The 25,722-nt window shown below is 36.3% G+C and overlaps 1 protein-coding gene across 4 annotated transcripts in view; it reads right to left on the reverse strand.

Annotated features, from left to right (window-relative positions):
• Actn (alpha actinin) overlaps positions 1-25,722 on the reverse strand; it is a 339,371-nt gene that overhangs the window by 41,077 nt on the left and 272,572 nt on the right. For all 4 annotated transcript variants that reach the window (XM_090407380.1, XM_090407381.1, XM_090407379.1 and 1 more), the window contains one exon: positions 4,542-4,626. In XM_090407380.1, coding sequence (XP_090263506.1) covers positions 4,542-4,626 — 85 coding nt within the window. The remainder of the gene's footprint in view (positions 1-4,541; positions 4,627-25,722) is intronic.

Consider the following 25,722-nt stretch of genomic DNA (forward strand, 5'->3'; position numbering starts at 1 on the left):
AACAAACGTGTATTATGCGCTGTCACGAGTGCACCAGTACTGAACAGAGACAAGGTGTGTGTCAGAGAGATTGAAACTCAGGCTATTGTTGATATGAGAGGAATCTAGAGAAATTTCTCTAGATTCGACAATCTTTCTCTCGAGTTCATCATAGCACACATGGATGTTAGAAGTTTGAGTCCAGTTCACAATGTGTTGGTGGCCTTCGTCTGAGTTAACTGAAAAGAGAACATGGCTAGAGAGAGCGCTGGCTCTAGTCCTGTTATAGGAGATATCTCTACGGTGCTCCTCCAAACATAGAAGGATGGATTTAGCAGTCTGGCCATAGTATGGCTTTCCACAATCACATAAAATCTTGTACACTCCTGGAAACTGAGTTGGAAGATGTTTCTCTTTAGGTTTACTAAGTACTGAATGAAGTTTTGGGAGCATAGTGCAGCAAGTTCTGAAGTTAAACTTTTTGAGAATTTTTGCCAGTTTTGGTGAAAGAGAGCTGATGTAAGGCAAAGAGATGAAGGCTTTGGGAGAAGAGGGATCTTCAGAAGTAGTTGAGTGACTGGGAGAAAGAAATTTGTCAATTTTTTTTGGGGAGAAACCATTATTAATAAAAGTTTTTTTAAGAAAAAGGAATTCATTTTCAATTTCTGTTTCTTCTGTAAGTAAAGATTTGGCTCGGTGAGCTAAGGTGGAAATAATACCAAATTTTTGTGGGGGATAGTGATGGGAGGAAGCATGAAGGTATCTATCAGTATGAGTAGACTTTCTAAAAATTGAGATTTTAATACTCTCAGAACATCTGGTAAGTTTCAGGTCTAAAAAAGGGAAGGTAGTCATCGGATTCCAATTCGAAGGTAAAAGAGATTTTGTCATGACACTTGTTTAGGTGGTCTAAAAATAAATTGAGGTTGTTGACACCATCTTCTCAGATGAGGAAAATATCATCAATATAGCGATACCAGAATTTTGGTTTAAGGTGGAAGGAGTTAATAGCTTTTTCTTCAAAATCGTTGAGAAATATATCTGCGAGAATCGGAGGGAGCGGGCTGCCCATGGCCAGACCTGAGTTTTGTAAGTAGATCTTATTGTCATGTTTGAAGTATCCTGACTTTATGCAATGGGAGAGAAGAGCAAAGAGTTTTTTTGATAATTTTTTTTAAGAAGATTGAGGACTTCTTGAGCAGGTTCATTTGTAAAGAGAGAAACAATATCGAAACTGGCCATTAAATCTGTTTTTTTTAAGTTTGATATCCTTGATTTTAGAAACAAAATCTGCAGGGTTTTTAATATGTGAAGAGGAAATTCCAGAAAGATTTCTTAGAAAACTCGCAAGATATTTGGAGAGGTTATAGGTAGGATAGTGTATGCCCTCAACTATAGGTCTGAGTGGACAGTTTGTTTTGTGAATCTTGGGGAGACCATACAGTCACGGGATCAAGGGATGTAGTGACCTAAGAGAAAGACGAAGGTTTCTTTGTAACTCCAAGGTGGTTTTTAATAAATTATTAGTTCTATTGTGTAGTTCAATCGTAGGGTCACCATTAATTTCTGAGTAAGTATCACTGTTTAAAAGTTCCAAGATTTTATTATGGTAATCAGACTTGTCTAAGATGATAGTCGCATTCCCTTTGTCTGCCGGAAGAATAACGATGTTATTATTATCTTTTAAAGACTTAATAGCTGCTCTTTCAGAGTAAGAAATGTTGTCTGGTGGAGGTCTAGCTTTATTTATGGTGAAAATGGCTTCCATACGGAGGAGGTTAGCTTCTTTGTTTGGTAATAAAGAAGCTGCCTTTTCTATCTTTGTTAAGAGATGTTCTTTAGCAATGGATGTAGGAGCAGTGACAAAGTTGAGACCTTTAGCAAGTGCTTTTTTCTGCCAAAGATAGTTGATGGGAAGACTTATTGATAACAACCTTTTTTAAATAGGTAGAGTCAAAATGAGAAGTTTTGCTATCCTGTATATATTTAAGAGAATCATATTTTCTAATGAGGTTGATTTTATTTAAATTCTGTATTTTAGAAGCTTTAAGAGTGCTAATTTCTTTTAAATAGTTCCAAGATGAACTGTCTAGAGAATGAGATAAACGTGTTTCATGATAGGTCTTCTTAAAGAAATAAGCAGAAAGACAATGTCTGGTATCACAAATGCATTCCGATAAAAGATCCAGTTTTGCTCTCCTGTAAATCCTTTCAGCTCTAGCAGTTTTTATCGATTCTTTAAAATTAAGGAAGCGTGGAATAATAGAATTGCACTTACATCTTTTGAGAAATACAAGTCTGTTGATGTATAATCCAATCGCTCTGAGATTCTTCTGATATTCTTTGACCAGTGAATTTAATTCCTTGTCATCAGGAAAGTTTCCAGGAGTGTACAAGATTTTATGTGATTGTGGAAAGCCATACTATGGCCAGACTGCTAAATCCATCCTTCTATGTTTGGAGGAGCACCGTAGAGATATCTCCTATAACAGGACTAGAGCCAGCGCTCTCTCTAGCCATGTTCTCTTTTCAGTTAACTCAGACGAAGGCCACCAACACATTGTGAACTGGACTCAAACTTCTAACATCCATGTGTGCTATGATGAACTCGAGAGAAAGATTGTCGAATCTAGAGAAATTTCTCTAGATTCCTCTCATATCAACAACAGCCTAAGTTTCAATCTCTCTGACACACACCTTGTCTCTGTTCAGTATTGGTGCACTCATGACAGCGCATAGTATACGTTTGTTTGGAACTCAAGCTCGCATTTTGTTTTCAAACATGCTACTGTCTTTTTGTACTTGTGCTGTTATTACAATTTTAAGTCTCTGCAATTCTTTATATATTTCTTTGATTGTGATACCTGAAGATGTTGATCAATTCAACGAAAGTAGTGTACTAGTATTTGAAAGTTTATTTTTCACTTGGTTAGAGTATAATAAAATTAGTTTAATCCTTTATCCAAGTGTGAGCAAACAAAGTTTGCACCTGAAAGTATCTTCAGGACTGGGGTAAGGTGGTACAACACCTGGACAACTCGTTGCAAAGGTGGAGCAAGCTACCAACACTCCTATCTCAGTATCTCCTATAATGCAAAACGCATCTCCTTGCGGATATGTCTAATGTTATGCATTAAGGGAAGGGCTACTACCCAGACTAGTTTCAAACTTTATTGAGGTCTCTTCAGTGGGAGCCCAAATGGAGATACCAGGCAGAAGCATTAGCAGGTCATCTCTACCTATAGGAGTTGCCAAATGGTGTGCCACCCTTTTTTTTTTTTAATAAATTACTCTGGATTTAGAGAAAGATGTTGAAAGTTTATTTTTCACTTGGTTAGAGTATAATAAAATTAGTTTAATCCTTTATCCAAGTGTGAGCAAACAAAGTTTGCACCTGAAAGTAACTTCAGGACTGGGGTAAGGTGGTACAACGCCAGGGCAACTCGTTGCAAAGGTGGAGCAAGCTACCAACACTCCTATCTCAGTATCTCCTATAATGCAAAACACATCTCCTTGCGGATATGTCTAATGTTATGCATTAAGGGAAGGGCCACTACCCAGACTAGTTTCGACCTTTATTGAGGTCTCTTCAGTGAGATGACCTGCTAATGCTTCTGCCTGGTATCTCCACTTGGGCCTGGCTCCCACTGAAGAGACCTCAATAAAGGTCGAAACTAGTCTGGGTAGTGGTCCTTCCCTTAATGCATAACATTAGACATATCCGCAAGGAGATGTGTTTGCATTATAGGAGATACTGAGATAAGAATGTTGGTAGCTTGCTCCACCTTTGCAACGAGTTGCCCTGGTGTTGTACCACCTTACCCCAGTCCTGAAGATACTTTCAGGTGCAAACTTTGTTTGCTCACACTTGAATAAAGGATTAAACTAATTTTATTATATTAGTGTACTAGTAGTATCTTTTCAAATATATCGTCATCTTTTTATCTCTCGGTATCAGTCATTAAAGCTTGTTCATATATATATATATATATATATATATATATCACAGAAAAAACTTACAAAAAGCAAATATAATCTCTAAGAGTATGAAGAAAAAAAGAAATTCATCTTCATAATAATTAACTTTCAATATAAATAGACACACATAGTGATAAAAGAATGATCAACATTACAAAGCAAAATACAGGCCATTTTGAAAGACTCAACTAACTGCAAATGGTTATATCTCTAAAACTAATTCAGTAGTAGCACACTATAATACTACTAAGAGGCCTGAGGGTGATTTTTTTTTAGCAAGAAACTTAACACATAATCCAATATTAAATCAATACTCAAGTAGATTTAGGTATAAACAATTATAATTGGTCGTGTATTTGAAACACCATGCATATCACTATGGTCTGGGTTAGTTGTGGATGACTGGAATGAATTATTTATTAGTAACTGGAAAATCCACACAGAAAAAAAAAAATTTCTCTCATAGATTGCTTTTTCTATAGCCTTTAAAATTATACAAAGATGAGATTTTGCTTCAAAATTGTCGTGTTCTTTTTGATATTGTAATAATGGTCTTAAATAAAATTTCTGGTTATTAAGGATACACTGCTGGCGCATAAGTTCAGTCTGTAACACCTGATCTCGTTTTGGTACTAACTGCTTCACATCAGCCCATTTGGTGGTGATATCCTGGGAAAAGAAAAAGATTCTCAGATTAAATAAATGAAAATTCCTAGATTTTAACAATCTAGCCATATCATTTTGCTCTACAAAAAATGGATTAATATTTAAAAAAGGGATCAGAAAAAGTTTTAAGCATATTATTTAGTTTATTTATTTGTTCCCACTCATGAAAAGTTTATTTATAAACCTATAGTACATTCATAACATAGCATAATCAATGCAACAGATGTTATATTATTCTCTCTCACCATATCAACTTCCTCTTCAACTTCCAGAAAGCACACAACTGGCTGGTGCAGCAATAGCAGTGAGACTAAAGTGAAACCATTGTTTACTGTATTGTAAACAAGACTACCATTCTTTAATGACATGAAAACATCATCAAAAAGTTCAATATTGTCTTCTCTCAAGTTTAAGTTACAGAAATAAAAAACTAAATTAGAGGTGAGTCACTTTTACAAATAAATACTGCAATAAAACAGTTTGTGACAGGTCATAACTATACAAAGATTTCTCCTATATATATAATACAGTAGACGCTGCTTATTGTGATCAATTTAGGACAGTCATTTTTTGATAATAACCGGCTGATAACATTAAGCAAAGGATACAGAAAATTGCATCCTTTATTTCCATTTTTTCTTTTATATTTCCGAATTTAGGGATGTTATGAACAACCTTTTAATAAGCAATAACATAAAATTTATTTTAAAAACTTATCTAGTGTTGTCTGTCATATGTTTGAATATAGTAGTTGAATAAATTGCTTATACTCATAATGCCTTTCGAAGTTTGTTGCTCTATGTTGCACACTGTGACGAAGTATTCATAGAGCTTCTTGCATCTGGGCATTGGTTGGAAAAGCTTCTAAAATTTGTTCTTCTATATTTGTATTAGGTTTACTTTCTTCTACTAGTTTAAAGTTCTCATTGAAAGCAGCTTGACATATTTCTGACACTGTCATTGTAGCCACCACTTCGATATTGTTATCAATATTCAATCAATTTTCAAATTCTTCTTTTGACATACCCTCTGGAGTTTTATCAAAAATTTCATTTGTAAAATATTCAAATTCTTTGGAAGAAGGAGTTTCAGAGTTTGTTTTAAAAAATCCTCCTTTATGGAAGCAGTTTTCAATAGTCTTCTCTGAGATTTGCTTCCATAACATTGCTACCAAATGCATCAAGAACAGAAATCTTTTTTTGCAATTGCACTTGTATCAGATTGGTCTTTTATAAATTTCAGCTGTAATTCTCGCACGAACTTCCCTGATAATAAGCTTTAAAAGCTAGTGTGACGCCTTGGTCACATGGTTGAATTAACGATGTAGTGTTCGAAGGCAAGAAGATTACTTCAATGTTCTTTAACGATAAATTGTTTGTGTGTGTGCAGTGCAGTTGTTTACTAACAAGACAATTTTTGCTTTAATTTAAAATCCAACTTAACTAACCAATTGTTGAAAATGGCATTAGTCATCTAAGCATTTGCAGTAGAACAGTAGTCAACAGGCAAACTTTTGACACCTTTCAAATACTAGGAGCTCTAGTTTCTCATCTTTCATATTAACATAACAAAGAACTGTCACTCGCTCTTTTGAAGATTTAAATCCTTAAGTATTTTAATTTTTAAACAAATAAGCATGCTCAGGCATTGCACGAAAATAGAGTCCTGTTTTGACCACTGTAAAAAACTCGGGAGAATATTCAGCAATAATTTTTGGCTGATAAAAATTCAGCACTTTTTTCCTCACCATGAATACGCTTGTACACAATATTTTCTTGCTTTTTCTGCCTGTTAAACCATCCATCAGTTCCAGTAAAATTTTCTTTCCCCACTGTTTTGGCAAGTTCTGCTTTTTGACACATCAGAGGACCCGTTAAATGAAGCCTTCTTTTCACAAACATTACTAAACCAAATTTTTAATGCTGATTCAATTTGAATATCCTTACCAGATTGGGCTCTCTTCCAATCAATGTTCTCATTAGTAAAAGCTGAAGTTTCAATTTTTGATCTGTTTTTTAAGATCTTACACAAGAGTGGTTGTGAACTTGTTAAATGTACTGCTACATTATGCTGACTCATTTTGGGCAACTTATCATATCACTCCAAAATTCTTTGCTTTTGCCATTAATGCTAAGGGCTGTTTTAATAGGCACTTAAAAGTCAAATTCACTTACTAAAAGAGAGAACGAAAATAAACTAAAAAAAAAAAAAAAAAATCACAATTCGACTGTATTTATACCCACCTGCATTTGCCTGGAAGACAACATTTACAGAAGAATAAGATTTATGGAAGATTAAAAGAAGATTAACATAAAAGTCAGATTTCGACAAATGTTCTTTGTTAAATTTTTTCCTGATTAACCCTTAACATTCTTAATTCTGAGATTCAAAAGGCTAAACATTCAAGGACTTTGATAACAATAACTGGAACTTTGTTTATAATAGACAGATTATTTTTTATTTATTTTAAATTATGTGTTTTGGGACCAACTGATTTTAATAACAATAGCCGATTGATAATATTATCCGCAATCACAATAGGCAGATTTTACTCTATTAGTAAAGAAATTTCTGATTACAAGAAATCATATATTTTTGCTATAATAAATTTAGTTTAATCCTTTATCCAAGTGTAAGCAAACAAAGTTTGCACCTGAAGTATCTTCAGGACTGAGGCAACTCATGGTAATAGACAGATTATTATCTGTAATCTCCCATAATGTAAAGCACATCTCCTTGCGGACATGTATAATGCTATGCATTAAGGGAAGGGCCACTACCCAGACCAGTTTCGACCTTTATTGAATGTTTAATAAAGCTCAGCTTTGTTCTCCTCAGTAACAGGCTCACCCTGCCACTGAGAAGAACTCTCAGAAAGGGTAGGCTCTACACTGTGGCAGGCTCACCCCACCACCGAGCAGAGCCACTCATTTGCTCATATCTCATCTGAGGGGTAACAGCAACAGCCGTGCCTCAGTTAACTTCATGGGCTACAGCATTGCCATTCATCACCCAAGATTCCAACTGGTTTCGACCTTTATTGAGGTCTCGTCAGTGGGAGCCAGACCCAGAAGTGGTGATACTAAGGCAGAGGCAATGGAGAAGTCATATTTACCTATATGAGTTGCCAAAAGGTGCACCACCGTATTATTAAATTACTCTGGATTTAGAGAAAGATGTTGGAAGTTCCCCCCCCACACACACACTTGTCAGACTATAATAAATTTAGTTTAATCCTTTATCTCAATTCTAAGACTGAATTCTAAGACTAAATCACTAAAAAATTAACTTTTTTCATCTAGTTTATTTTTGCTACTAAGTGTTTAATTTATTTTTAGCTCTCATTTGTTGTGCAATTACATCATTCCCATATTTTGAAAAGACTTATCTATAAGTATCTATCTAAACAAAACAAGTGCTATGCAGAAAAAAAAAAAAATTGACTTCATAGTGAAGACATACAATTTGCCAAGGATCTGGGTGAAATTTTTCCTGTGTATGTCTTAGCAAAGAATATGTTATTACAAATATATAAAAACTCAAAATCTTCCAGATCCAATCTTCACAAATAAGTGGACTGCAATCTGTAACACCACACCTACTTGTTCCAACACATTCAACACTACTCATGTGACTTTTCCCAATTACATACTGATTGTTTTCATTTCAAAGCCAGCAAATACACATAAGTTTGCTGTGATATCCCATATCAGAGAACACCTATTTTAGGACCTCTTTTTTATGTTCTTTGGTTAAAAATGTTTTGCCCTAATCTATCAAGTTCGTTTTTTTTGTTCTTATCGCTCCTCTAATATTATAAAACAATGAATTTTCAATTTCCAGTTTCAATTTTTTCCAGTCTAATTTTTCTAACACAGCAAAGTTATCTTCCTAACTGTCTCTTGGTGTTGACAACTTCAACCAGGCTTCTTTTTCCAACTACTCTGAACCAATAGGTAGAGAATGAAAAATATTTGCTAACACCAAAGGTCTCAACAAAATTGTTCAGATGCCTACAAGACAATCGTAACTACAATTTAAACACTTTCTGATTTCGTACCTAGAGTAAAGTTCAAAGCCCTCACTGCAAGTAAATTTTCACCATATCATTCTGAAATGACCATATGCAGAAAACATACATTATGTCCGAATGCCAGTAAGGCTTTCTGATCTTTGCCTGGCTATAAAACTTTTGTCAAAATCTGACATCAATCTGTTTTTGCATGCAGAAGGTTCTATGTACGTTGCTCACAGAAAAGCCTATCTTCTAGTTTCTTATTTTTCCTACAGCTTTTATACAGATGATCAATAGCTCGTTTGATTTTATGCCAATATTAGACAAGATCAGAAGGATCTTGTCTAATATAGATACTTGGTTATGATGTTATTTCTTTTTATACTCTATTTCATTGGTATTTATTCTGCAAATAAATAGCTTGAAAATTAGTCTACATCCCACCTATATACAAAGAAAGGTGATAAACTTTTACTATTCAGTGATCATCCCACACTCTTGCTTCAGTTCTTTTTTTAAAGTAATGGAGAACTCCATTAACAGTCAATTTATAGCTGGCCTGGTTGGCCAAGTGGTTAGTGTATCCATTCTCTAGCCAAAAGATTTTCAAATCTAGTCTGTGAAAATAACAGTGTTGGTGGTTAGCGGCAGATGGCGTTGGTGTAGATGATGGTAGTTGTGGTTGGTGGAAACTGAGAGTTGTAGAGTAAGTGCCCTCCCTCAATGAGTCTCTGAACTCCCTGGAGGTGTTATGTAATAATAATAATAATAATTTCTCCACTATCCAGAAACTTCTTATCGAAAAGTTTATGTCACCTCTCCTTACGACAAACATCTCATGAAAAAGTTTGGAGGATCTCAAATTGTTGTTCTTCACATCTCTAAGGCATTTGGAGTTTGACACAAAGGTCTAATAATTCTTCTGATTTTTTTTTTTCTTTGACAGCATTTATTTGTGGATTAAATGGTACTCCAGCATGAACTTAAAAATTAATGCTGGAGTACCAAGGACTGTGCTCTTTCACCTACCCTCTTCCTTCTATATGTTAATAATCTTCTCTAATTAGATGCAAATCCAATCTACAGTTTTGCAGGCAAGAGTACCTAGGACTCCTGTTTTGCTATTTGACAAACCTTTCACCACAAATCAACAAAACTTCTGCAATATCTATTTCTACAATCCAAAATTTTCTGAACACCAAAAACTATTCTTGGGTAGATTAGAAGATAAAGAACCTTTATCTTCTAATCTTATTTCTGACAATACTCATATTTTGGGACAGTAAAAATTTCTCTTCCTGATACAACTAATCTCCAATCTTTATTGGCACAAATATATCGCATGTATGGCATCCTCAATCAAGATGTTCTCTTCCACTCTAAGCTTTATCTTTTAACAACTTATAAACTCTAAATTGCAAATCTATTTTTACATTTGGGGTAATGCCCCTAAGTACTTCCAAAATATCATTGATTAAGTGCAGAAGGGAGAAATTAGGTTGATTAATGATATTTCACCAAATCACTCCACTCTCATGCAGACATCCAGTTTCATGCATGCATTTTCCACAGATATTTCCACAGTTAATGTTCATCACAACTGGTATCAATAATTCTATTATTCTCATCAAATATTTCCTCTTATACATTTTCTAAAGAGTATAATTTGTATGTTTTCAAATCAAATATTAAATAGTTTGTTTTTTCTTCTCAGCTATCCACAGTACTAATACATTACATAATGTATTAGTACTGTATTAATACATTACATAATGTGTATGGAATTACCATTAAAAACTAGCTACTTTGTTGACAGTTGTGGACCCAATCTTGTGAAGGCCTTATAAAAGAATAAAGTTCATAACTGGTAATAAAGCATTTGCCTTATAAAAGAATAAAGTTCATAACTGGTAATAAAGCATTTGCTTCTTTTACCTGTTGTGATAAGCTGTTAAACCTTCATATTAATATGTATAACTAACACAAGTCTAAATATGCACTGCAAAGCACATTAAGGTAGATTCAACCAAATGAAACATTGGCCAAAAATAATTAATGGTCAAAAAGTCTAATCTTTTTATTATGAGGAATACCATAAGGAATGTAAAAACTATGTTGATAAAACTCTTTTAACAACAAAAATCTTTAAAGTTATAAATACAGCATTGAACCCCAAGGAATGGAGAAAAGATGACACAGCTTGAAAAAATTAGCAAGCAACATAGTAGTTCAGTTAACCATTTAATGAAGTATATATGAAGATTGAAATAAGGATATAATCTAGACTATCTTGGGAGGTCACTTAATAGTCAAAGCTAGATAAAAGTTATGTGGAGGTCTCTTCCCAGTTAAGAAATTGGAGAACCAATTGGGCTTCTCATCAAATGTCTAATCCTTGCCCACATGTGCTGCACATGAGAAATGTAAAGTTATGCATTTTGGGATAAATAGATTACAAGCCATGTATTACATTGATGGCACTGTACTCTAGGAAATAGACTAAGCTAGAGATTGAGAGGTAGTGGTAGATAGAGATTGAAAGTTTGGAGAATATATATTGCTAAGGTTGCCCATAAGATTAATTGACTGTTGAAGAACATAATAATAAGTAGAGATAAGGAATTTGTTATTCCTCTTTATTGTCATGTCATTTTCCTTATACCCTCTTTTACCTTGCGGTGTCGAGGGTCCACTGATCATCGGACCTCACTCCGTTTACAGGATAAGGTGGTCAGCCTTATGCCCCGGTGTATCCTATGGCCTGTAGTGTTGAGTTCTCAAGGCCAGTTTGCCTGCTTTGCGGGATGAAAAACCCCAGAATAAACTGGGGGAAAAACCCTGTTGTCCACGCCCAAGACTGGCTAACTTGGCTATGGCTGAGGAAGATCCTTCAGCTCCTCACGTCACTGACGGGAATCGAACCTAGGACACTCCTTCCCCAGGCATATGGTTGCAAAGCGCATAGCCACTAGGCTAACCACACGGACCTCTTTATTAGGATTTAAAAAAAAAATTTTTTTATTTTTTTTATTAGGCCTTCATATGTCCAGAGAGTTAAGGTTTAGAGGACATATTGCTAAGGTTGCCCATAACATTATTTAGTTATTAAACAACACATTAATAAGTAAAGTTAAGGAAATTGTTATTCCTCTTTATAAGGGCTTCATATACCTACATCTGGACTACTGTGCTCAAGTTTGGTTCCCTGGGTTTCTTGGGGATGAGGAATTAGTGGAGAGGATTCAAACTCACCAAGATGGTGAGTGGCCTGTGGAATGTTCCCTATAAGGATAGATTGAAGGTGTGTGGATTTCAGAAGTTAGTTGATAGGAAAAAAAGAGGAGATGTGATAAAAACATTTAAGTTGCTTAAATGGTTTTACAGGATAGATGCAGGGGAAATGTTTCAAGCACTTGGCTAGAGGGAACAGAACAAGGAGTCATCCCTGGAAGTTGAATAAAGGTATGGTATTAGGGGCATAAGAACTAGATTTTTTGATTAGAGAGTTGTGAATGAGTGGAATGGGTTGCCAGAGTCAGTTGTGAGTGCTATGTCTGTTAATGGGTTCAAGGAGAGGTATGATAAATTGTGTGAATAGATTGAGTCTCCCATAATGAGTCTTTGGTCTCCATGGAGGTATCCACATAATAATAATAATACATAGTGAAATTCCATGCCAGCTAGGGCACTGCCCAGTTAAACAAGGTCCACTGTTTTTTTTTTTTTTTTTTTTTTTTTTTTTTTTTTTTAAGAGGACCAGAGCTAAGATTGATAAATCAGCTACTGGAACAAATTCATTGTCAGCAGAATTCAACATAATAGCAGTTGAGCCTTCTTGTCTGTCACTAAGCTTATGGAATGCAACTTTTACTGTTCCACATTTCCACCTTCCTCACATCTTGATAGTAATATGCCCTCAAGATAAAACAGACATTTTGGCATCAGTTTTCCTCCAACTCTTGTATAAACAACCAAAGCAAATCACCTCCTACTATTCCATGAACTATCAGCAATATGCATCCTCCGATCTTATGCCAGAAGATCAGAAAAATACTCAATAGTCTTGGATAATAATACATCTTGTGACCCTTTTTTCTCCAGTTGTACTAAAAGTTTGCATGCCAGAACTATACCCATCTTGTATCACCTTTTCAAGTTGCAATACTCATCTGGCAACAGCTTGGAAACAATCATTTTGACTTCAATAATCTCAAAAATCACAGAAAAGGTCATCAACAGCCAAATGCTTCATTACTTGGAGACTTACCAATTACTTAGGGTTCACTATTATGGATTCTGCCATTCTTGTTACATAGCAAATCTCCTAACAAACTTCACTCATCTTTGGATACAGGTCACAGAAAAGTGTAAAGAAATTTAAGTACAGGAATACCTTGTATAGCACAGTTTTGAACAACGCGGGTTTTGGTCTAATGCGTTTTTGATTATTACACTTATCATTATTATTAATGTAATAATGATAAGTGTAATAATCAAAACCGGAGCTCAGTGGATGTGGCGTTTGCACACCACGGTGCTTGGCTGCCCGAAGGAAGACTTGATTTCGAGTCTAGTTGGCGATTAGAGGAAATTTTTCTAAGCCTTTTTTCAACTGATTCCCAATTAGCTGATCTCTGGCACGGGCAAGCAGTTTTTTCTCTCAAAAACTCTGGTTTTTCGTTCTGTAAACTCAAGAAAATCGACTGTAGAACCCACAATTTCAGACATTATATATATTATGTTAGGGTTTGGGACCACGAGATGGTGGCACTTGATGAGCCATTCTCTTCAGTGCGTATCGCTTAATTAGTGATAGCCTCGGGCCAGCTATCTCTGATTGGATACCAGTGGAGATTGAACTGTCCACTCAGTCTCCAAAAGTTAGATAGGGCAAAATGGCCTCACCTACTCCCTATATGGGAATAAAAGGGCGTTAGTGAATTTTTTTAAAATTTTTTTATTACACTAACATTGTCAACACTGACTGGCGACTCCCAGGCACCGCAAGTGACAGTCGAGAGCCACGTTTATGCAGTAGTTAATCAACTGACTCTCACACAGACACGTTCTTTCCCCGCAGCATTTTATTATTTACGTTAATATTAGTATTTAATATTTTTTTATTATTTAAGTATGAGTGAAAAGAGACAAAACAAAGTCACTGTTGGAGTAACAAAAAAAATGCAAGTGGTTGACATTAGAGAAGAAACTTGAAATTATAAAATGTAACGATAATGGCGCTTCGTTTGCTAAAATAGCACGTGAGAATTCAATGAATGAGTCATCTGTACGAACGATTATTCAGAGCAAAGAAAAGATTAAACAACATGGAATGAGCGCCACTTCTTATATGTCAAAAGTGATCACGAGAAATCGATCTTCTACAGTGGAAAATATGGAACGCCTTCTAATGATCTGGATTGAAGATTGTAATCAGAAAAAGATTCCTTTGAGTCAAATGATAATCCAGGCAAAAGCAACAAGTCTATATGACAAAATAAAAGCGAAAATGAAGGAGGTACAACCAGTGAAACTTCTATAGCAAGTTGCGGGTAGTTCTACAATTTCAAAAAGTGTATGGGACTCCATAACGTAAGAATCCAAGGTGAAAGCACAAATGTTTCCCAATGAATTGAAGGAGCTTATTGAGAATGAAGGCTACACGGATGATCAAATTTTTAACGCTGACGAGACTGGCTTGTTCTGGAAGAGAATGCCATCATGCACATTTCTAGCAGAGAAGGAAAAAAACACAAGCTGGGTATAAAGTGTCAAAAGACCGATTGACACTTTTACTAGGAGGTAATGCATCAAATGATTTAAAATTGAAGCCACTGTTAGTGTACAGAGCAGAAAACCCAAGAGCTCTTAAGGGCTTTACAAAGAACAATTTATCTGTTCATTCGCGTTCGAATAAAAAAGCGTGGGTGACTCGTTCAATTTTTGAAGACTGGTTTAAAACTTGTTTTTTTGACCTGAAGTTAAAAGCTGTTGTAAAAAGAATGATATTCCTTTCAAAATTTTGCTTTTATTAGACAATGCACCAGGCCATCCAATTCTATTGACTGACTTAGATGAAAATTTCAAGATTCATTTTTTCCCTCCAAACACAACATCAATTCTGCAGCCGATGGATCAAGGCATTATCACCACTTTCAAGGCTTATTATTTAAGACGAACTTTTGCTCAAGCTATTAATGCTGCAGCAAAAGAAGATTCTTGGACTTTGAGTGAATTTTGGAAGAAATTTAACATAAAAGATGCCATTCAAAATATTTATGAATCTTGGCAAGAGGTGACTCAAAGCAACATGAGAGCCGTATGGCATAATATCTTGCCGCATTGTTCAAAGGACTTTGTCTTTGCAACACAGAAAGAGGAAATCTCAACGGAAATTGTGCAGATGGGCAAAGATCTTGATTTTACAAGTTTAGATTGTAACAATGTGAACGAATGTATTGATTCTCATTCAAATGATCTGGATGATGAAACCCTTTTGGAGTTGGAACAACAACAACAAGCCTATGAAGCATAAGAAGATGAAGATGACCCCCACTGATGTCATGGTTGAAGAATTTTCCTTTGCTGACCTTTCAACTTTTGTGAGAAAAATCGACGAAGCTTCCGACTTTCTCATAAATGCCGACCGGAATTTGGAAAGAAGCATCAAAGCGAGACAAAGTCTCAATAATGCCATCAAATGCTACAGAGATCTAGTACTTGAAGAGACAAAGAAGACAAGGATGGTTCAATGAACATTAAAAGCCTACTTTAGTAAAAAGTAAATTACTGTATGCTAAAATTGAAGCAATATTTGTTTTGTTTTCTACAACTTTTATATCAGTTTAAAAGGATTTTATTTGTTATTTAGTTAATAAAAATAACAATTTTTTTTCATTTTTAAACATTTTTATTATCCTAAATTTTTGTAATAAACAAATTAAATTGAAAATCTTTATAAACAGACCTCAAACAACGTGGTTTTGTATAGCGTGGACGCTTCTCGGAACCAATTAACCACGCTATACAAGGTATTCCTGTAGTTGATCTTGCCATTTCCATTTTGAATCTGGTATCACATACCAATCTACCATATCTTATGCCATTTTATTTTATTTTTTTTAATATGGGGAACCCATTCATGAGAGGTTAGTTGACCTATAGTACATTAATATGGTGGATGGGCAAGAAGAAATTGGTTCACACATTTGCATTTAACTTGCATCCTGTGGAGATGCACTGTAAGAGAGTTGATTAGCTGCTGATTGTGTTTGGATAGATATTGGGTATTACTGATGACAATTTTGATGAACAGTGGCCATCAAGTATTTGTAGAAGATACAATCAATGGCATTCCTCCTGACCACAGGAGGAATGTCATTGATTCCTCCTGTGGAAGCTGTGGTCATTCACCGTTGTGGATTCCTTTCATTCCTTTCATCAGATTTTTCCATCAAATGCTGGTGTATCCATAGAGGCCTCTGTGCTTCCACCTACACTCTTCCATCAATACATCAATCTCTCTCATCCAGTTCTATTCATAGCTTTGCTGATGACAGTACTCTCCATTCTTCTTTCATTCTCGAAACCTTGTAGTGCTCAGATGATTCAGACCTCAAGATCCTCTATAACCAATGTCTTAAACACCAATCTCCTTATCATTCACACAAGAGGAGAGATAACCTGGTGAGTTTTGATGCCACAGTCCTGTTTCATTTCTGAAAGAAATCCTCTCACTTTTGACAATATTCTGCTTGCCAGTCAGGATTTGTTTTCATTTCTTGGGTTTACTTTCATATCTAGCTTATCCCAGCACAAACATATTGCACATCCATAGCCTCTTCAGCCTCCAATAAAACTTTATATATTTTAAATCTGTCTGAACTTAGAATATTGTCCTCACATTTGGGGTGGTGCACATAAGACCTCCCTCAAAATGCTTGATTGTATTCAGAAGAGAGCAGTTTGCTTAACTGATGAAGTCTCTTTCAGAGACTCCCTCAAGTTGTTTTTCCATAAGTGTTCTGTTGCTGCATGATATCTTTTCTATAAGTGTTTCCATGGATAATATTCCACTAACTGGCTACTACCATCCCTCCACTTTCTTTAAATCATGTACTAACACAAGTAGCTGCTGTCACCATCCATATACAGTTCAGTTCCAAACTTATGAAACCAATTTTTCATCCTCATCCTTCATTCCTTATACCTCTGCTCTTTGGAACAGTCTTTTCTATAGTATCTTCCAGTAATAAGATTACAAGCTTCAGCTCTTTATGAAACACAAAAAAATTCCTTTCTTTTATCTCTCTCTTTCAATTACCTACACTAAGTACTGTTGTGTCATAGATCTTGGGATTGCATCTTGTGGGGGGGGGGGTATAAAAACCCAAGTATCAAGAGAAAAGAAGTCAAACTGGCAGAAGAACTAGAGAAGTACCACGAGAACACTGGGATGTTACTGAGACAAAGAAAGCAAATAATTGAGACCTGCTAAATAATAAATATAGGATGTTATATTATAATGTTATTACTACCAGAGACCTCTGGGAAGTGAGGGACTTATCAAGGGAGGTCCATATCACTCATACCAGCTGTCATACTTATTCTTAAATTCATTCCCACTACACACACACAAACCTCAAGGTAATCCATTCCAATCATATACCAATCTATGAGAGAAAATATCTAGCTTTCTAAGTCTCCTTTCAGAAGTTTGCATATTATGACATAATACCTTTCTCCTGTTTGTTAGTGGCTGCAATCCACAAATTCTGCATCTATCATTATAATATACAGTTTCAATATCATTACATTTCCTGACCCATGGGAGATCAGGAAAATAATATTATTTTTCAGACCCCTATGGAGTTACAAGACTCATCGTGGGAGGTCAATACTAGTGAACACAAAAGTCTATCATATCACTCCTTAAAATCATTCACAGTCTGCATATTCACCACCCTCTCAGACAATGCATTCCATGCTCCTACTACTGTCCATGCAAAAATATTGCTTCTTATCCTTTTACTCACCACTTCCTTTTGCAACTTCCAAGAAGGGTGCCTCTTGTCCGTGTTCATTTCCCTCATTCTATCATATGAAAAATCTCAGTGTTAATATGATAACCCTTCAACAGCTTAAACATCTCAATCATATCCCCCCCCCCCGCTTTCTATCCACCAAACTCTGCGGTATGCATGCCCTCATTCTATCATCATAATCAACACTGTACAGTCCTGACATTTTTGTTATCTGTCTCTGCACCTTTTCCAAGGTTACTTCATCCCCTTCAAATCCCAGTGGGCAAATCCAGATGTGGTCTGATCAAAGCTTTATACAATGGAACCAGCATGCTTTTATCTCTCATGGTCCTCAACATTGCTGCAATTCTCAGAGATGTGTGATATCCCCATGCCTTTGCCCACCCTTTCAGCTTATTCAAATCCTCCTGAAGTATCAAAACATCAGCACTATTACTAATAACCCTCCCAAGCTCCACATCATCTGCAAACAACTCAACATCTCCCTATAGTCCTGTAACAATATCATTGATATAAAGATCGAACAGCAATGGTCCCAGCACGACTGAAGCATGTCGAACTCCACTCATAACTTACCTCTCCCTGATACAGCTCCCCTACATACAACTCTCTGATTATCTATCAGAGAGCCAATCACCAATCCAATCCACTAATCTGATATACAAAAACCCATGTGGCACTCTGTCAAATGTCTTGGGGAGGGGGGGGGTTACAGTATATGTCTTACATTCATTCACTGCTCTTGTTACTCTATTGTAAAAGGTAACCAGATTACTAAAACAAGAGCGCCCTTTAACAAATCACTGCTGGCCTGCAAAAATATTACTCTCATCTGTCCAATTCTGTATATGAGTTCTTACCAATTTCTCCAAAATCTTAACTACAGAAATACAAACAGGACTATAGTTTGATATCTCCTTTCTACCACCATCCTTATGCAACGATACTATCTTACACTCCTTCTACCCCTTAGGAACCTTTACAAGACTTATTAAACTAAGAATTAAACAGCCAAGTTAACGGCACGGTCAGTTCTACACCACATTCCCTTAAAACACGTGATGAAATTCCATCTAGCCCCCCACCACCACCACCTTAATGACATTTAGTGCACTCAGTATTCAGAATACATTCACTTCTAACACCTCACTACTCATTATCCTTCTAGGAATAAAGCCTGTAGCACCAGGTTGGAATACTAATAAAGTAATCATTAACATGCTCAACTATGTCATTTCCTTTGATCACTCAATTCCCATTTCCACCCAGCAAGATAATCCATCCACTATAATTTCTCCTCCTACTTGGAACATAGCACAAAAACTCTTTGGGATTCTCCTTGGATTGCATTGTATCTCCTCTCATATTCTAATTTTTCTCTTCTTATGATAGTAGTCACTTCCCTAATCTGAGCCTTATATTCCTCATGCAACTGATCTCTACTATCTCTTTATATGCTTTCCATAATCTCTTTTTCTTCTGCAATCCTCTTTTATTCCTTTTGTCATCCATTTGACTCCAAATTGCTTTATCTTCGCTCAAGGTATACAATCTGTCATTGCTATCAACAATTTTTTTCTTAAGTATCTCCCATGCACTAACGATCCCACTCTTCCTTTAAATTCTTTCATCCATTGCACTACTGCAAGCTGGTTTCACTTGCCTTATAATTCACATAATTTCCTTCTCTCTTTTGATACTTCCCCATGCTTATTCATCCTCCAAGTCAGGACTACATGGTCACTAACTAATGGGGGAAGGAAAGTATGCCATCTCAGTCACAATCAGATCCTCTGATGCTATGCCCAAATCCAGAACTCTTGATCCTCGTGTTTCCTCCGCCACATCTTGCTTAAAATAGTTGTTCCTCAAGAAATCCAAAAATTCAATTCCCTTATTACTGCTTGCTGTCTCCTCTGCCCAGTTTATATAACTATAGTTGAAGTCCCCCATAATGATTGCTCACTTTGCATTTGCCAAACTTTTGCCTAAATAATTCCTGCTCATCAATTATATTCCCTGGTCTGTAGCAATATCTCACTAAATATCTTGTCCTATAAGCATCCATCTTATACTCTTGAAGACATTACTGTTATTTCCACTGAGATTCTCCTCCCTAAGAGTGCACAATTCATCTCTTAACACGAGTAACACTCCACTACCATGCTTACCTTCCCTATCCTGCCAAAATATGCTATACCCTTTGATTTTTATCCTTATTAGAATATCCTCCTCAGTTAACCAATTTGCTCATACCAACCACCTTTGGAGAGACTGTCAATCAATGCTACAAACTCATTCCCTTTATTACTAATCATCATCATCATCATCATCCTCCTAGCATTTGTATACAGAAAAACCAGTGTACTGCCAGTCTTCTTTTAGCCATTATTACTCCCCTCAAACTCCACCTAGCTCTGTAATATAGTGCACATCCCCTCATTTCTCAATTCTAGTTTCCCTGTCCTGACACACTGCCCAAAAAACAAGTCTCTCCAAATGCCTGCACCCTTCTGCATTCAAATGCAATTCATCTCTTGCACACAGCTCCCATCTATCTTCAAACATACTCCAATCATCTACATATTCCAGACCCCCTTTTCTTGCACATTCTTGCTATCATCTCATTTGTCATCACTGCTCTTCTCTTCCACTCCATATTATCATACCAGGATAATACACTATCTTTTCTCACACATTTCTGCTGCACTATGTCTAAAATCAACCTCAAATCTCGTGCTACACAATTCACACCCCTCAGGTCATTCGTCCCACCCATTACTATCCTCTCCACACTATGCAATCTTTTTGCTATATTTGCATCATCTCAGAAAACAGGACACTAGATCTATGCACAATAATCAGATGAGGACTTATCAAAGCCTTGAAAAGAGGCAAAATTACTTATCTTTACATGTCGATGTTCGTTTTGACATTGTTCCCCCCCCTCCCCATAGAACATATTTGGGATGCATTGTTTCTTAAAATTCCTTCCAGAAAACAAACAAGGAAACATATTATTCTTGCATTGAAGAATAAGTGAGCCAGTTTGCTTCAAGAACTCAAATCATTCTGCAAGTGCTGCATGTCAGTTGCATTTGTGATTACCCTAAATATCTTTGAATCATCAACAAACAACTATGCCACCTGTCAAATTCTCCCAATAGTATTATTGTAAAGCCTGAATAACACATTAAATCTTGCAGATTCACAGACCCCACTTTCTTGATATCAGACAGTCAACCATCCTCTTATTAAAGCTAATAGTTCATAACACGATCCCATATCCTCCTCCCCCCCAACTTATTATTATTATTATTATTACACTCTACATGGAGTCAACAGACTCATCGTGAGCAGTTCATTCAACTGACAACATATTTATCATACCAAATCTTATAATCCTTAACACTCCTTGCATTAATTAATAACATTCTGGTAATGCCTTTCATTCACTGAAATGCATTACCAGAATTACCATTACCAAACCCTCTCTCCATGGACTGCATTCCAAAGTCCTGATATTGTCTTAGTCACTCATCTCTGGACCTTCTCCAATGTTTCCACATCGCATTGAAAACTAGGTGACACAGTTTGAGTACATTAGTTCAAGTGTGGTCTGACCAGTGCTTTATACAGTGGCACGACCACTTTCTTTTCATTGCATGTTAGAGTAATTTTTATCATGACACTACGATGTGCAGTCCTTGCAAGCAATATGCTCTCTAAACTTCAGTCTACTGGTCAACCATCACTCCCAAATCTGGAATCTCATCCACTTCTTGCAGTACAGCACCATCAATATAGTACAGAGCCTTATATTTATGTGCTCCAAAGGCAACACCTTGCACTTATTAATATTAAAACTACAACCCCACTCTTCTGTCCAAGTCAAATCTATTTAAATCTTCCTGAAGGGAATTAACATCAGCAAAAAACTGAAGATCCCCACTCATTCCACATGATATATCATTTACAAACAAGTTAAACAGCAGGGGTCCAAGAACAGAATGCTAGAGCACACCACTAGTTATCCTCCTTTTTGGAGACTCTGCTCCATCATACACAACTTGCTGGTATCATTCATAAAGCCAATCTTCGATCTATTCTAACCAATATACAATCTATTCCCATCCTATTGCACATCAACTATTCTATCAAATGCTTTTGCAAAGTCCAAGAATATCACTGTCACTGTATATGATTCTCCCTTATCTAACACCCATTATTTTATCATAAAATGCAAGTAAATTGCTAAAACAAGACCTACCTATTACAAATCCATGTTGACTATCATAAAGAATGCTATGTCCATCAACCCAATCCTGTATTCTATTCCTAAGCAATCTCTCCAGCCTTATTAAGTGTTGCAACTGCAGTTATACAGACTGGTCTACAATTGGAAACTTCTGTCCTAGAGCCATGCTTGTGGAGTGGTACTATTTTGCCTTCTTTCCACTCCTTAGGAACCCACTCACTGCAAGACTCTCATTAAACAACCAGGTCAAGGGCATAGCTAACTGTTCTGCACATTCCTTAAGAATATATGGTGATATGACATTCATTCACACAGCCTTATTAACATCTAACCCAATCAACACTGATAGACCTCTGATTCTTTAATTTCCAATTCTCCTAATATTTGCCTCCCTTCTATATATCGTATGGTCATTAAACCAATATGATATATACCGATAAAGTGCTTGTTCAATAATTGCACTATATCCTTTGCAACGGTTACGCTGCTGACATGACTATCCACCAGTGCCAACCTGCTATAATTATTCTTTCTAGTGCTTGCCACATAACAGAAAAATTCCCTTGAATTAACTTCGGCCTGATCAGGTAATCTCCTCTCATACTGCATCTTTTGTTTCTTTACCATGCTCATCACCTTCCTAGCCTACACTTTATGCTCTTCATGGATCCGATCACCACTAACTGTCTGGTACCTCCTCCACAGCATTTTCTTTTCCAACACAGCTTGCTTGATTTCACTGTTCATCCATTTCACTCCTACTCTATTTACTCGCTTAACCCTTGATATGCAGTTATATCCTGCTTGTGTCAGATACTGCTTTATGAATTTCCATGCACTGTCAACATCTTTTCTGCATAGCTCATCTACTCAACTTATTGATGCAAATTGACTACAGAGCTTCCCATAATCACCAGCCTTATTCCACATGTATCCATTTTTGGCAGTAACCTTTTTTTGTTACATCACTTCCCAAACAAGTACCTCATAATCACTCTCACTAACTGTCAGCAGCATCAACACCTCATTAACCACTACATCTTGTGAAGTTATCACCAAATCCAAAACATCAATACCTCTAGATTGCTTCAGTCACATGCTGTTTAAGATATTTGTCTCTCAGAAATTCAACAAACTCACTCTCCTTGTTTCCACACACTATCTCCTCCTTCCATTCTTTATTCCTGTAATTAAAGTTTTCCATCAAGATCACTTTTTTACACACCCAACTAATAAACATTTCACGATCAGTATTCTCTACAGCAAGGGTCTTCAACCTTTCAGACAGTGTAGGCGCATTAAAAATTTCAATGAAGCCCACGGGCCACTAAGCTATACTGCAGTATTTAGAATTGTACGATGCTTTCCAGATTCACAAGGAATGCTGTGCATTTGATACTTTACATAAAATCCTACAAAAATAAACAAACTCAGCTTTAAGAGCATAGGTAGGAGTCGGGTTCATGATAAGTAAATACAATCAATACTTGAAAAAAGATAATTTAATGAAGAAAACATTCATTTTTTACAATGTCAATGGGCAACTTGGCAATGTTTTTCCTTGAGCAGCTTGTCGATGTTGGCATCAATGTTGAAAGTCACTATGCGCAGAGTATTCTCGAGATGTTGGTCCGTAATCTGAGTTCTTGTCTTGGACTTCACATGCTTCATTCTGGAGAAGAACTGCTCCAGAATGAAGCACATAAGTATGTGCTTTCTAACAAAGTGCACATCTTCAAAGGATGCCAGTGAAGATTAGGGAATGTGTCCTCAGAAATGTAGTCTTTGTAAAATGTAAGCAAGGACACATTGAACAATTTTTCTCACAAAGAAGAGTTGTTTTGGAGTTCAAGCTCCATTTGTACTGAGCCTGGCATTTCGGCAGCATTGACACTGAATGGCATTGAAAATAAATCTAAAGAAGACTGTTGGTTACAAAAAAAAAAACTAAATCTCCCTTCGAACTCACTTTGCAACACTGCTAATTTTGTAGCGTATTCATCAAGAGACGAACAGTTGGACTCAGCGAGAAGCTGAAAATGAGTTGTGCCTCCCAAAGTTTGAGCTTGGCCACAAAAGCTTTGTTCTGATCAAATAGAGTGTGCACCAGTTGATCTTTGGATTGTAGCCACGTATTTAGGTCATTCATATGCAATGAGATATCAGTCACAAAGGCAAATTCTGTCATCCACTTTGGATTGTTAAATTCTGCAATCAGATTCCCCTTGGTTTGCATGAACTGCTGTATTTTGCTCCTTAAGTCAAAGACTCTTAAGAATATTCCCGCTACTCAACCAAAGCACATCACTATAATAACCCATATCACCATGATCCACTTCGCACTCTTGGGTCAAAAACTCTTGGAATTGACAATGATTCAATCCTCTTGCCCTAATAATGTTGACGACAGTCACAATAACTTTCATGACATTCTCAAATACAATAGTTTTCACGCACAAATTCTCCTGGTGAATTAAACAGTGGTAATGGATGAAATCTTTTCCTTTTAGTTCTGGTTCTTTCTGTAGCAGTGCAACAAATCCTTTGTTCTTTCCCACCATAGCAGGGGCACCATCAGTTACCAAACCTTCAAGGTTGGTTAAGCTGAGGTTGAAAGGCTGGAGCGTTTTCTTGGCAGCTTCAAGAATATCAGTGCCTTTTGTCATTCCCTTCTTAGGTACGAGCACTAGCAGTTCTTCTGTCACATTGAATTGTTGATCAATGCCACAGACAAAGATAGCCAGTTGTGCTGTATCCTTCACATCTGTGCTCTCATCTAAAGCAAGTGAATATGACGTAAATTTGGATGATCGTTTTATTAAAGTTCCTTCAATGTATTGTACTTAAACTAGTATTTAAGTACCATTCGGGGCTGGTAGATGGCTGAAGAAGCATGTCTAATTTAATATTTATTTTTATAGGATTTTATGTAAAGTATCAAATTCACAGCGTTCCTTGTGAATCTGGAAAGCATCTTACAATTCTAAATGCTGCAGTATAGCTTAGTGGCCCAGGGGTTTCATTGGAATTATTTTTTATTTAATCGCATTTTAATGTTAAGTAGTTATTTTTTCAAAATGGCCGGTGGGCTATGGCAAAGAGCTCTGGAGGCCACCCGTGGCCCACGGGCCATGCATTGAAGACCCCTGCTCTATAGTATTCTTTTATGCAACAGCTTTCCATGCTTTATCCTGTCAAAAGCTTTTGCAAAGTCCAAAAGTATCATGATGTATCAATTTTTCTTGTCTAATTCAACCATAACATTATTATAAAATGAGAACAAATTGCTCAAACATGACTTTTGTTTAGTAAACCCATGCTGTTCTTGCCAACTTATCTAAATTAATACTGATAGGTCAATAGTTAGATGTATCAGACTTTGCACTGCCCATCTGCAACTAGATATCATGTACTCTGGTCAAAGACATAATCAATTCAGCTGAACACCATTTTTTTAGCATCTTCATACACAAACTTTGCTGTCCAAACAATACTTTTAACTCTTCTGGACTGCACCTCAATTTTTATAACTGACATCATCCTTATGCACACAACATTCCTTCCACATCATGGTTTATTTTTCTTAAGAATCTCTTGATGATTAAGGCAGCACATCCATTTTGCTCCTACCCTATTATGATATACAAAATCCATGGACACATTCCGATATGGCATCATTTAAGGGTTACACACACACACACACACACATACTTCCTATGCTCTGCTGATATCCTCCCCATCTAGCAAGAGACACCATAGGACTAAACCTAGTATTTTCTTTA

The sequence above is a fragment of the Typopeltis vanoorti genome, chromosome 17, assembly GCF_054136105.1.
Source record: "Typopeltis vanoorti isolate ZY-2024b chromosome 17, IOZ_Tvanoo_1.0, whole genome shotgun sequence".
Taxonomy (NCBI): Eukaryota; Metazoa; Arthropoda; class Arachnida; order Uropygi; family Thelyphonidae; genus Typopeltis; species Typopeltis vanoorti.